We start from the raw sequence: 12,427 nt of genomic DNA on the forward strand, positions 1-12,427 counted from the left end.
GGGTATGAATAGATGCGTCAACACACTATGTAGGTACTAATTAGGTAATTTTGATAAAAATTACAAATCACATTTTTACTAATACCCACAGTATCCTCCTGGACATTACAACAAAATATATGTGACAAAAAAATAAAAACTAGTCTCTCTGATTTCCACTAAATATATACATGTGATTTCAAATATAGTCAACTTCTTTTAGTTACAGTTATTTTTGGCAGATAGAATATAATTCAAATTTATCATATTTAGTAAAGTTTTATTCATAATTGGAAAAGAAAAAATCTGAGAAAAACAACATAAAAAATTGAAAACAATACTATGTTTCTGAAAAAATTTTTCATTGTCCATGTATTTTTACAAATTTATGCAAGACTGCAGTCTAGAGAGACTGGAATACATTTTATTACTATGGCTTTGTGTCTCAAAGACAATGCATTCTGTTTCAAGACAAGAAATAATGAACATTTTCCCATCTCTACAAATACACATCAACATTAGCATTTTTAACAGGAGCTCAACTTTCCATTGTATGAATAATGCATGCAATCGGTTCCCTACTATGGTTATTTAGATTATTTCGTTTTATTTTTCTGCAATATTTATTCTTACATGTTTACCTCTGTGCAGTTTCCTATTGACTTTACTAGGCAAAACTTCAAAAAATCAAATCTCCAAGTTCTCTAAAAATGCATGAGTCTCTACTTTCAACACTCTCAACAACAATCCCTATGATCACTCTTCTTAGTTCTGACTGAGTCAGTAGGAAAAAAAAGCCTCTTGTTTGGATAATTTTTCTTCTATTTATTGTTCATTTGTATAACACTTTTGTTAACTAACACTTGTTAACATTTGTATTAACTTTAGTAAGTTGACTATTTAAGTCCTTGGGCTAGCCATTGCTTTCCTTCTCATTAATTTTAAAATCCTCATTATATATTGAGGATATTAACCATTGGTCTATCTTATATGTTATAAATATTTTTTCCCAGTCTGTCATTTGCCTATCGGTCTTACATTATCCTTGGTCATACGAAAGCTTCTGGTCTTTCATATTCAAATCTTTTCTTTTTTCCTTCATGATTTCTGCCTATGATATGTGTTATGCCTCACAAATCCTTTTCCACCTCCAAATTATATAGAACTCACCCATATTTTCTTCTAGTTTTGTTTTTGTCATTATTTATTTATTTTGGAGACAGGATCTCGCTTTGTGTCCAGGCTGGAGTGTGGTGGCGGGATCATAGCTCATGGCAGCTTCAAATGACTGGGCTCAGGTAATCCTCCTGCATCGGCCTCCCAAGCAACTGGGATTATAGATGCGCACCACCACTGTTTTTTACAATTTGACTTTCAAACCTGAGTTTTACTCCTTACCAGCTATGTGACACTGGGAAGGTTCCCAGTTTATTGGTAAAATAAGACTAATAGTTGCTACCTAAGGGGGCTACTGGGATGGTTTAATAAACCAATATAGGTAAAGCACTTACCATGGTATGTGGCCAGTATAAATCTAGAATATATTTTAGTTATTATCTATTATTATCATCTCTTAAGTCTTTAATCAACTATAATTCATTTTACTGCAAAGAAAAAGTAATTATCTAGTTATTTTTCCTTCAGATAGCTCCTTCATTTTTGCAACAATTTTGTGGCATAATCCAATTTCAAAGATAAAAGAAAAAAGGTCAGGTGTGGTGGCTCATGCCTGTAATCCCAACACTTTGGGAGGCTGAGGCGGGCGGATCACGAGGTCAGGAGATTGAGACCAACCTGGCTAACATGGTGAAACCCCGTCTCTACTAAAAATATAAAAAATTAGCTGGGCATGGCGGCGGGTGCCTGTAGTCCTAGCTACTCGGGAGGCTGAGGCAGGAGAATGGTGTGAATCCGGGAGGTGGAGGTTGCAGTGAGCCGAGATCACGCCATTGCACTCCAGCCCAGGCGACAGAGTGAGACTCTGTCTCAAAAAAAATAAAAAAATAAAAAATTAGCCAGGCATGGTGGTGGAAGATTGTTTGAGCCTAGGAGGTTGAGGCTAGAGTGAGCCATGATCGTGCCACTGCACTCTAGCCTGAACTACAGAGCAAGACCCTATCTCTTAAAACAAAACATTAAAAAGAAAACATACTTGTTCTTAGAAAGATTTCTTGAAGGAACCAATTATCACTATTTTTCTAGCTCCCACAGAGGTCCCATTTAAAAAATATTACTGACCAAATATGATGGTGGTGACTCTCACATTTAAGGGGGTGGGGGACAGAAAGGGTGGGGTGTGTGTTCATGTGTGCATGGACATGATGAGATGAAGGAACAGTATCATTATTTGGGCCAGGGTATGCTAATCCATATTGTCTATTATAAGAAAAATACTTTTTTTTTTTTTTTTTTTAACACTGAGATAGAAGGGTACAGGGAAAAAAAAAACCCAATATAAAAAACTGTATCAGCAAAACTGTGAGTGGGACAGGTTCTAGAGTTCCCCTTATTCTGCCCTTCTGGTGCCTTTTCAGCTGTGTGAACCCCTGGCCGGAGTTATACGTAACCAATTCTTTGGTTCGGTGACCTTCAGGGCACCACTGGTATAGTAAAAAGAACGATAAAAAAGGCCAAATTGTCAACCAAAGCCTAAAAGGCACTATGACTGTTGATACAGTCTCTGTCCTCTCTTGCAATCAGCTCTCAGTGAAACACAGATGATGGCTACACTTCACTCTGCAATAGAAAATATGAAATATCAAGAACCCTCATATGTTCTCTTAAAGAGACCCTAGTTTATCCAAAAGACTGAAGGATTTTTGTTTTTTTTGTTTTGTTTTTTTGCTTTGTTCACTTCTATTTTTTAAACACAACAGTCCCTTTTCTCAGCATAGGAAAAGACATCTTGCCAACTGCTTTTTGAACCTCAGTTCATGAAAAAAGGAGCTGTTTATGCTGAGTGGTGGGAATCAGGGAATTCAAACAGTGCATGGGTGGATCCCATAAAAGACGCAATATCTCCACCCTAAACGTTTTCCGACTACAGTTTACACTCAAATAGAATGAGGTGCTATTTGTCTAGGGGAAAGCACACCAGCCCATAAGCGAAGGTTCGTAAGTCCCGTGGGAAGCAGGAGGATCTATGAGTATTTGTTTCTATCCCAGACAATCCGAGCAGAGCCATAACATTGTCAAATCCAAGAGGCCTGTGACTTTTCAGCAGAACCGATGCCAAAAAGGCGGTGGCCACTCTGCAGATGTTAGCTCCACATGCCTGGTGCAGCAAATTCACAGGGCAAGCCTGACCTCACTTGTTAATAACCATGACCACAATGCCAATTTCCTCTGGGGTTTATGATTAGACCTTCTATAATCATGTGAACAAGTCTTAAAACGCAGGCATGCCCAAAGTAACCCATAACACAATGTCAGAACAGCAGAGAAAGCTCCTGTATGGAATTTCTACAAGCAAAGTCACAGACCTGAGTCACCCAACCCTGAGTCACATACGATATGAATCTTTTTCTTTTTTGAAAGAGATTAGGGTCTTGCTCTTCCACCAGGCTAGAGTGCAGTGGTGTGATTATAGCTCACTACAGCCTCTAACTCCTCGAGATTCAAGGAATCCTCCTGTTTCAGCCTCCTAAGTAGCTAGGACTACAGGTGTGTGCCACCACATATGGCTAATTTTTTATTTTTATTTTTTAGTAGAGATAAGATCTTGCTATGTTGTCTGAGCTGATCTTGAGCTCCTAGCCTCAAGTGAGCCTCCCACCTTGGCCTCACAAAGTGCTGGAATTATAGTCATTGTACCCAGCCTGACACAGATCTTTGAAAAGCTAACACCCATGGGTGTCCACACTTGTGCATAATCTGTCCCTACTTAGAACAGCAGCAATAGGCTCAAAGCTACCGTGTGTGTACTGGGAGATGGGTAACCAAGGCAAATCTCTTTCTACAGCAAGAAAGAAACCAGGGATGGAAGGAAAAATGCAGCTATCATTCCTATGCCCAACATCTGATGACTGAAGAGGCACAGGATAAAAGAGTCACAGTGGGCTGTGTTCTAGAAAGTGAGAGAATGAAATGGGAGGATATAAGCCCTGACTTGTTTAAAATCTGCATTAAACAAGGCAGACACCTATGGCCCATGGCTGAATAAAACACTAAGCATGGTGATGCATAGATCAGACCTGGCATATGCACAGAGTATTTCTTGTTTTTCTAAAGTAACTACGTAGAAAAGCATCCAATATTTGAACACAATCAATAATTTCATCAGTTTAAACTGAGCCCCCAGTTTTCCTTCCTTTCCCTGTCTCTTCTCTTTGGATTCAGAGCAGAGAGAGAGAGGAAAAAAAAAAAAATAAAGGCTGGGCTCACTATTTATGACTTGGAATTCCTGGGACTACTCATTTGTGAGGGTGTTTTTCCACTTCTAAACAGGGCTGACAGGCACAGCGATTTTGATGAGTCTGGACTTGGCAGGTGGCCCAGCTCCAAATCAGAGCACCTGGACAGCACAAGACCAGACAGGTTCTTCTCACATACCTGAAGGGGTGAAGAATGCCCAGCTTGGATGAGGTTTAAATAAATTCCTTTCTCAAAAATCTTTGGTGTATGGAAGTGCAGCTTTCAAAAATTCTCATATGTAGTGATTTCAAACCTGGTTTAAGTTAAATGACCAAAAACTACAGAGTTCAGATAAAGAAACTGAGGCTGTAAGGCTTGACTTGGTATTTCTAGATTTAAGTTTTAATCAACTACAGAAAAGTTTGCCATTGAGGTGCCTGGTAAGAGGATCCCAAGAAACCAGGCCATGAGGGTAAAGGTAGACCACGGACACATTTTCCACTGTAGCATCCAAGAGCTATCAGTGTTAGTCTGGAAGTCTGGCTTGCAGCATGGCATGGCTGACTCATCCAGATGGATGTTTCCACCACAGCAACAGCACTGGGGCTGGCCATGAGCATGGTCTTTTTTTGTTGCTGGACAAAGTGGCTGATTCACCAAGGAGGAAGTCATGCAACCGCTGCCCTCGGCACTAGTTCCGAGAATGAAGAAAGAATATAAAGCCACTCACCTGTGAAGAATGTCTTACAGAGAATGTGTGTTGGAGTCACACACGAGGGTGTTTCCCATAAAACAACTGCTGACAAAGTAAACCTTCATTTCTATCTGATTTGATGGTGTTTTATACCCCCTCTCTCTGATAAAGAAGCAGACCCAACTCAACATCTCTTCTGGATTGTGGGCTGCACAATATTTATAGTATTTGAGGCGAGGTTAAAACAAAGCCCAAACCAAATATAAGGATCCTAGAGAACTTCTGACAGGAGTGAGGGTAACTTTAGTAGTATTCCTGGCTAGGTTCTAAGCCAGAGCACTTCAATATGACTCTCTTAGGAGTCATATTGAATGACTCTTCAGGATGAGAGAGGAGAGGAGCACCATAGGCTGGAGTAGAATCCATAAAATTTTCACCAGCATACATGTCATTAACTAACATCCATATTTACCAATGCTTTCAGTGCTCTCATAGGGAGCAGGGCTTCGCTAAACCTCAGTTTTCTTATCTGTAAAATGGGGGCAGTAATAGTTTCTACCTGACTGGGTGCTTTGACAATCTTATCACCTAGTGCATGTAGAGGGATTGGCACAGTGCTTGGGATTCAATGCTCAGGGTTGTACTATCTATTGCTATTGTTATTCACCCCTCTAAACACAAGTGAAATGATGTTTCTGGGTGCCAACAAACACCCTAAGGAATAAATGTGGACAAAGAAAGGGAGGTATTGAAGAAAATGGGATTTGATAGGATAAAAAATAGGTGAGTAAAGGGGAGAACAAAAAAGCAGCATATATATATATATTTACACACACACGCATATATATATACACAATTAAAAAAATTTAACAAGGTTAGCAAAGCTCATTTATTTTTTAACATCCTTTACAAGAAAAATTTTTCTTAACTGACCTTCTTATCCAATTCTCTGGATTACCCAACATTCTCTCTTCCATCTATGAAATACCCCCTGCATACTAAATCACCCCAGCTGGGAGGCTACTCTCTGGACTCTCACCAGCTGAGTTATGCTTGTACAAAGGGTCAGTTGTATTTGCTCCTAAACTGTTCTATGTCAGTTGTACTTCTCTGTAATTACATAATTTAATCAACAAATGCAAAAAAGAGGGTTGCTGATTCTAAGACAACCCTAAATAGAATGCTTAGGAACAACTTGATAAAGGTGAGTCACCAAAAGAAATGACAAATCGCGTATGAGTGAGATAATTTATAAAAGACCATAAAAGAAAAACAAAAATCTGGGAGGATTTGGCATATTTTTTCATAAATGTTTTTTAAAATAGCATGCGTCATTTATAATGAATCCCTACTTTAACAAACTGTTCAAGTAGCAACTACTAGTGCTGCTCATAACTATAAGGAAAACGTTTATGGTTTAAACCCAATAGCTAACAATTATTGAGTGTTTCCTCTGTGCAAGGCACTTGCTGAGTGCTTCATATACATAATATCATTTCAACCCACAAGATTTATAATAAGGAGGTGCTGTTATTATTACCTACAGCCACACAGTTGGGAAGTGGCAGAGGCAGAATTTGAGCCCAAGAAGTGTGACTCCAGAGCCTGTACTTTTAACTACTAGAAAAAAGACTTCATTCAAACAGACCACCTGAATAGTAAAATAATGAACCAATACAATATGCTAGAACAAACTGATATTGTAGAACTCTGCTAAGAAATTGGTTCTATTTTGGCTACTATTGGCTTTTAGAATGTAAATTTTGCCACATAAATGTTTTGTCTCATTACGATTCTGGTTAGTTAATATTTAGTTAAGCAATATGAAGCAGAAATCATTTCTAGCTCTGAGCACATAAAATCCCTCATCACGGGAACAGAATCAAACATGGCTGCTCTTCCTACTGCATTAGTCCACAGATTGGAGGTGCTCTTCTGTCCCCTCACAGTATAAAGCAATGCTAGCAGAATAAGAGGCAGATGTACAACCTTTCTCCTGCGTTGCAGGGCATTAACAATGCTCGAAAACACATGGCTTCAGCACATTTGAGCAATATGCCATATGGCAAGAACTGTTATATAATTTCTGAGTCAACAGTTTAGAATCTCTCAGGCCAGGGAATGTTCACATCCACACTGACCCCAGATATGCCACTACCAGACTGTTTTTTTTAATTTTTGATATGAAGATTTCTATAGAGCTGGGAAGAAAATAAAAACCAAAGTTACTGGAAGTCACTGTTATCTACTAACATGGCACATTTTAGAAATATTAAAAAATGTATTGATTCATTGTCAAGAATGCTTTAATTGCAATCAGCAGTGACTTAAACATTTACAAAGACTGCTTTCAAGTTTATCAGTATTGACTATAATATACTAACTTCATAATCTTAAATGTGGATCTGTGTATATCTGCATGTATATATGAAGTTCAGGAGAACATATGAGTTTATGTAGAAATGCCATGCTCCATGTATCTAATTCTGCAGGTTATTTGTTGTTTTTTTTTTTATTAGCCCTTACACAGGGTTTTTGCTTCAAAATTTTTTTTGAGGCAAAAAAAAATTTTTGCTTCAGAATTATCTGCCAGACAAACATTATTACAACTACCTAGCCAAAAGGTAATAGGAGGAAGAGATAATATATTTCAAATGTAAAATAATTCCTGGCTGGGGGCAGTGGCTCATGCCTGTAATCCCAGCACTTTGGGAGGCTGATCACTTGAGGTCAGGAGTTCAAGGCCAGCCTGGCCAACATGATGAAACCCTGTCTCTACTAAAAAATACAAAAATTAGCCAGGTGTGGTGGCACATGTCTGTAATCCCAGCTACTCAGGAGGCTGAGGCAGGAGAATCGCTTGAACCCAAGGAGGCGGAGGTTGCAGTGAGCCGAGACCGTGCCACTGCACTCCAGCCTGGGTGACAGAGCGAGACTCCCTCTCAAAAAAAAAAAAAAAAAACAAATAAATAAAATGTAAAATACCTCAAAGCATGATTCAATGTAATGTGAATGGCTTAACAAATAAGCCTTTAATTTGCCTCTGAAAAGTCCACTGGAACAGCTGTGTGGCCAATATAAAATGGCTGATTCATGTTTTATCAGAGAGCTGGCGGGGATCTGAGATCATTCCAGGCTGTATCTCCTCCTTTCACAGATGAAGAACAGAGACCCACAGAAATTACCCTGCCCAAGGTCTAGCAGTTTGTGGCAAAACCAGTTGTCATAAATCTCAGTACATTGCATTTTCTTTCCAAAGTACTGACTCCTGTCACAATAAGACAATAATAAAGACAATAATAAACATTAAGGCAGTGCTTCCTCCTCCCTAAGTCGCCAGGTACTTACTGGATTAAGCACTTTAAATGAATACATCATTTAGTCCTCAAATCAACCCTATGAGATCAGAACTATTAGTATCCTTATTTACCATATGAGGAAACAGAAGGATCGTGAGATTCAGTTCAGTAACTCACCCGGCCTTACACAGATAGAAGGTGTTAGAGCCAGGATTTGAACCAAGTCTGACTTAAGAGCTCATATTCTTCAACTGCTCCAACCAACCCACTGCAATGCCATTATACCTGCTAGAGAATTACGTGTTTCTAAATCAGAAAGTGGGAGCGTGGAGGCTCTTCCTATAGCTTTTAATAAATAGCAAGACATGATTGAGAATTTAACATTTTGACACACCACACAAAACTTAAGAGCCCTTGCTTCTCTTTGCTTTCTCAATCCATGCACTTATCTTTCTCTGTCTCTCTCCCTGTTACCCCCTAGTTTTAAGAGCGGCTTTGAGAGTCCTGATTCAGTATCAATGATGCCATTATTCATCGAGCCTGACAAATAGGTCGGTTTCAGGAAATATGTGCTTCCCCTTCTCCACTTCCCCTATTTTCCACCAGACAATGAATGCTTCTATCTTAATGTCTTTATTTCCAATTAAGAAGGAATTGTTATTTTTTAATGAAGAGAAAATAAATTAGTATGGAAACCATCAACTAATCTACACATAACGTATTTACTCGGCAGATTATTTACAATGGATGTAAACTTGAGAGAATAGTAAGCATGAATTTTACCTTTTGCTAAGGAGAAGGAGCATCACAGTATTTGTATGATAATGGGAATATCTGAAGAATAAGAAAATATCCTCCCAAATTTTTTAAGTAGACAGTGCTCTATGAGCTGGCAGAACCCAATTTCAGGGCTAACTGGGACATGGTACTCAATATGATCATGCAACCTAAAATGTACTAAATTTTAGGCTATCAGTATGTTCAAAAATCATTTTGATCTTTTAAAATATATCTGAACTATTTGTAATGAAGAGCTACAGAAATCTTGAGTTTCACAACTAAATTTTATCATCTGTATGTAATGAAGTCATTTCTGGTTTGAAAAAAAAAAAGTTTGTTGCACATCCAGGCACATGAGTGGTATACTGCAGAAGGCTAGTGTGTTCTCTGTGGGCAACAATGGAGGATGTGATTCCAGAAGATATGGAAAAGAAAGAGAAAAACAATCTTCCTTAAGCATTATTTTAACCACATCACTCCAATAGCTCCTATTTTTCACCATATTAGTCTGAAGTTCTTAAAATTTCCTATTATCTGGCCTCACTCAACATGTACAAATAGGTCTCCCATCGCATCCCCAACAAGATGCACCTTCTTATTTTTCTTTCTTTCTTTTTAATCTTAACTTTGCAGCTGGGTTCCCCCCTGCCAAGATATACCTTCTGCTCAGACCAGCATTACCACCATGGCTTTGTATCTTCCTTTACAGAAAAGTCAAATGAAAATATCATTTACGGGAACCTTCCATTAATCAGCACATAAAGTGACCTATTTAACCCTTACAGCAACCACATAGCATAGGTATTGCCATTTTTACTTTCTTCCATAGAAAACAAATTGTAGCTCAGAGAAATTAAGTAAATTGTCCAAGAGAACCAAGGCAGAGGTCCTGAGATTTAAGCACAGGTCTCATGTCAAAATCCATGTGCTCTCCTTGATACATGTCACTTCCTCTTGTCTGGATGCCTTCTAAGGCTTCCCTTTGACTAAACTCTAAACATCTCATATGTTGACAAGTAATAATCATATATATTTATGGTATACAACATGATCTTCTGATATATGTATCCCTTGTGGAATGACTGAATCAGGCAATTTAATGTATGTGTTGTCTCAAATACTTATCTCCTCTATGTTCCATCTGCTCTCTGGTGCCTTCCCAGACAGCTGGTGCCTTTCCAGATTTTATCTCTTTAAAATCTGGTGCCTTTTCTCTCTCTCTCTTTAAAATGTGGTCCCTTTCCAGATTTTATCTCTCCTTGGATTTTATGTAACACTTAAAATCTATAAAATTTAGAGTTTAAATATTATCTCAGAATGTTATTTGGTATGCATTTCTTTTGCTTTCTTATTTTTGGATTTCTCAAGGGCTTCCTGGGCTGCACACACAGTTGGGCGGGGGGGTCATGAATACTTAAAAAATTATTGTGAGACTTTCTGGCTTCCTGAGTTATATGAAAGGAACCAACAACAGACACTGGGCGGAGGCACTGAATGAGTGGTGAGAGGAGTCCCAGAAGAGACGGTGGAGAAGGTAGAATGGAGCTATATAATAAAGGACCTCAAATGTAGTCCAAAGAGTATAGATTTTTTCTAACATGTGATGAGGAGTCCTGGAAAGTATCTGAGAAGTGCATGAGAAGAGCTCCAGTTCAGGAAGATATATATGGCTGCATCTTGAGTAACATAAATTGAACACGGTTAATAACGGGTTTGTATAACCATAGCATTTATCCCCATTTGTCTCTGCATCTGTAGGAAATGTTTTACTTTTGTTGTTGATTTAAATCTAAAAGTACACACCCGGCACAAAAATACAGAGTGCTAACAAGTCAAGACTGTTCCAGACTCTGCAGAACTTATTACATAAAGTCCCAAAGGACTGATAAAAAGACAAATTAATTACAACCAACATTATGAACTACTTATTCACTTTAATAAAATATATTGCTCAAGTTGCAGGAATGATATTTGGAAAGGCTAATTTACCCAGTGTGAGCAACTGAAGGAATTCTCCTAGTTCAAGATTGTTAACTCTTGAAAAAATTATCTTATCAAACAGTTTCTCAAGTTTGCTTTATATGGCAAGGAAAAACCTATCAATAAACAAAACATTAATTCTCTTTAAACTAGTCATGTGCTTTTACCTCCAAATCTTTTAAGGCCAATATCCTCCCTTCATTTTTTTGTTTTTAACTAAATGAGAATGTCATTCAGCTGATGCTCTTATAAGTAGAAATAAGGAGAAAACACTCATTAGGAAGAAATACTTAGTTCATGAGCTCTATTGTACAACACGGTGACTACAGTTAATAACAACGTAGTGTATTCCTGAAAATTGCTGAGTAGACTTTAAGTGTTCTTACCACAAAAAAGGATAAGTTCATGAGGTAAAGCATGTGTTAATTAGCTCAATTTAGCCATTCCATAATATATACATATTTCAAAACATCACACTGTACATGATAAATATATGCAACTTTCATTTGCCAGTTAGAAAAATAATTTTTTTAATTTTTTTGAGACAGAGTCTCACTCGGTCACCTAGGCTGTGGTGGGACCTCAGCTCACTGCAACCTCTGCCTCCCGGGCTCACGCCATTCTCCTGCCTCAGCCTCCCAAGTAGCTGGGATTACAGGCGCCCACCACCACACCTGGATAAGTTTTGTATGTTTAGTAGAGACGGGGTTTTGCTATGTTATTCAAGCTGGTCTTGAACTCCTGACCTCAAGTGATCCGCCCACCTTGGCCTCCCAAAGTGCTGGGATTACAGATGTGAGCCACCATGCCTGGACGAAAAATAAATTTTTAAAAAGATGAAATATCTAAGAAAAAGGGGGCATAATCAGAAGCAAAAGAACCAACAACTTCCTCCACCAAACCAAATGCTTCCCTCTGGAACTAAAGCAATTGTGACTGACTCCTAGGAAAGCCTATGGTCATAAATAATAAAACAGCAGTCATTTGTGTTGGATGGAATGAGGATAAAATACCACAAGGACGTCAGGTGAACAATTTGAAGCTTAATAAAAATCTGTTCAAGGATTTTACAAGTAAGTGGCAGACCCAGATTCTGAAACCAAATCTTACTGACTTTAAAACCCATGTGGTATAATTGGAAAGAACAAGTGTGAATTACACAGGAAAAGTAAAACTCCAGAGGAATTAAAGAAAATAAACTCAATGGAAGAAGAGACCAGAAGCCCAACTGTCAGGTGTAGAGGGAGAAAACTTACCAGCATATTTTGTAGTGTTAGATTCATCCATGGACCAAAAGCAATAATCAAAGGCAAATACCTGAATGAAAGAACAAAACATTAAA

At 38.2% G+C, this 12,427-nt stretch overlaps 1 protein-coding gene across 8 annotated transcripts in view; it reads right to left on the minus strand.

The window, feature by feature from the left end:
• KIF13A (kinesin family member 13A) overlaps positions 1–12,427 on the minus strand; it is a 233,525-nt gene that overhangs the window by 100,799 nt on the left and 120,299 nt on the right. For all 8 annotated transcript variants that reach the window (XM_024248570.3, XM_054557251.2, XM_054557252.2 and 5 more), the window contains one exon: positions 12,342–12,402. In XM_024248570.3, coding sequence (XP_024104338.1) covers positions 12,342–12,402 — 61 coding nt within the window. The remainder of the gene's footprint in view (positions 1–12,341; positions 12,403–12,427) is intronic.

This window comes from Pongo abelii, chromosome 5, assembly GCF_028885655.2.
Source record: "Pongo abelii isolate AG06213 chromosome 5, NHGRI_mPonAbe1-v2.0_pri, whole genome shotgun sequence".
Classification (NCBI taxonomy): Eukaryota; Metazoa; Chordata; class Mammalia; order Primates; family Hominidae; genus Pongo; species Pongo abelii.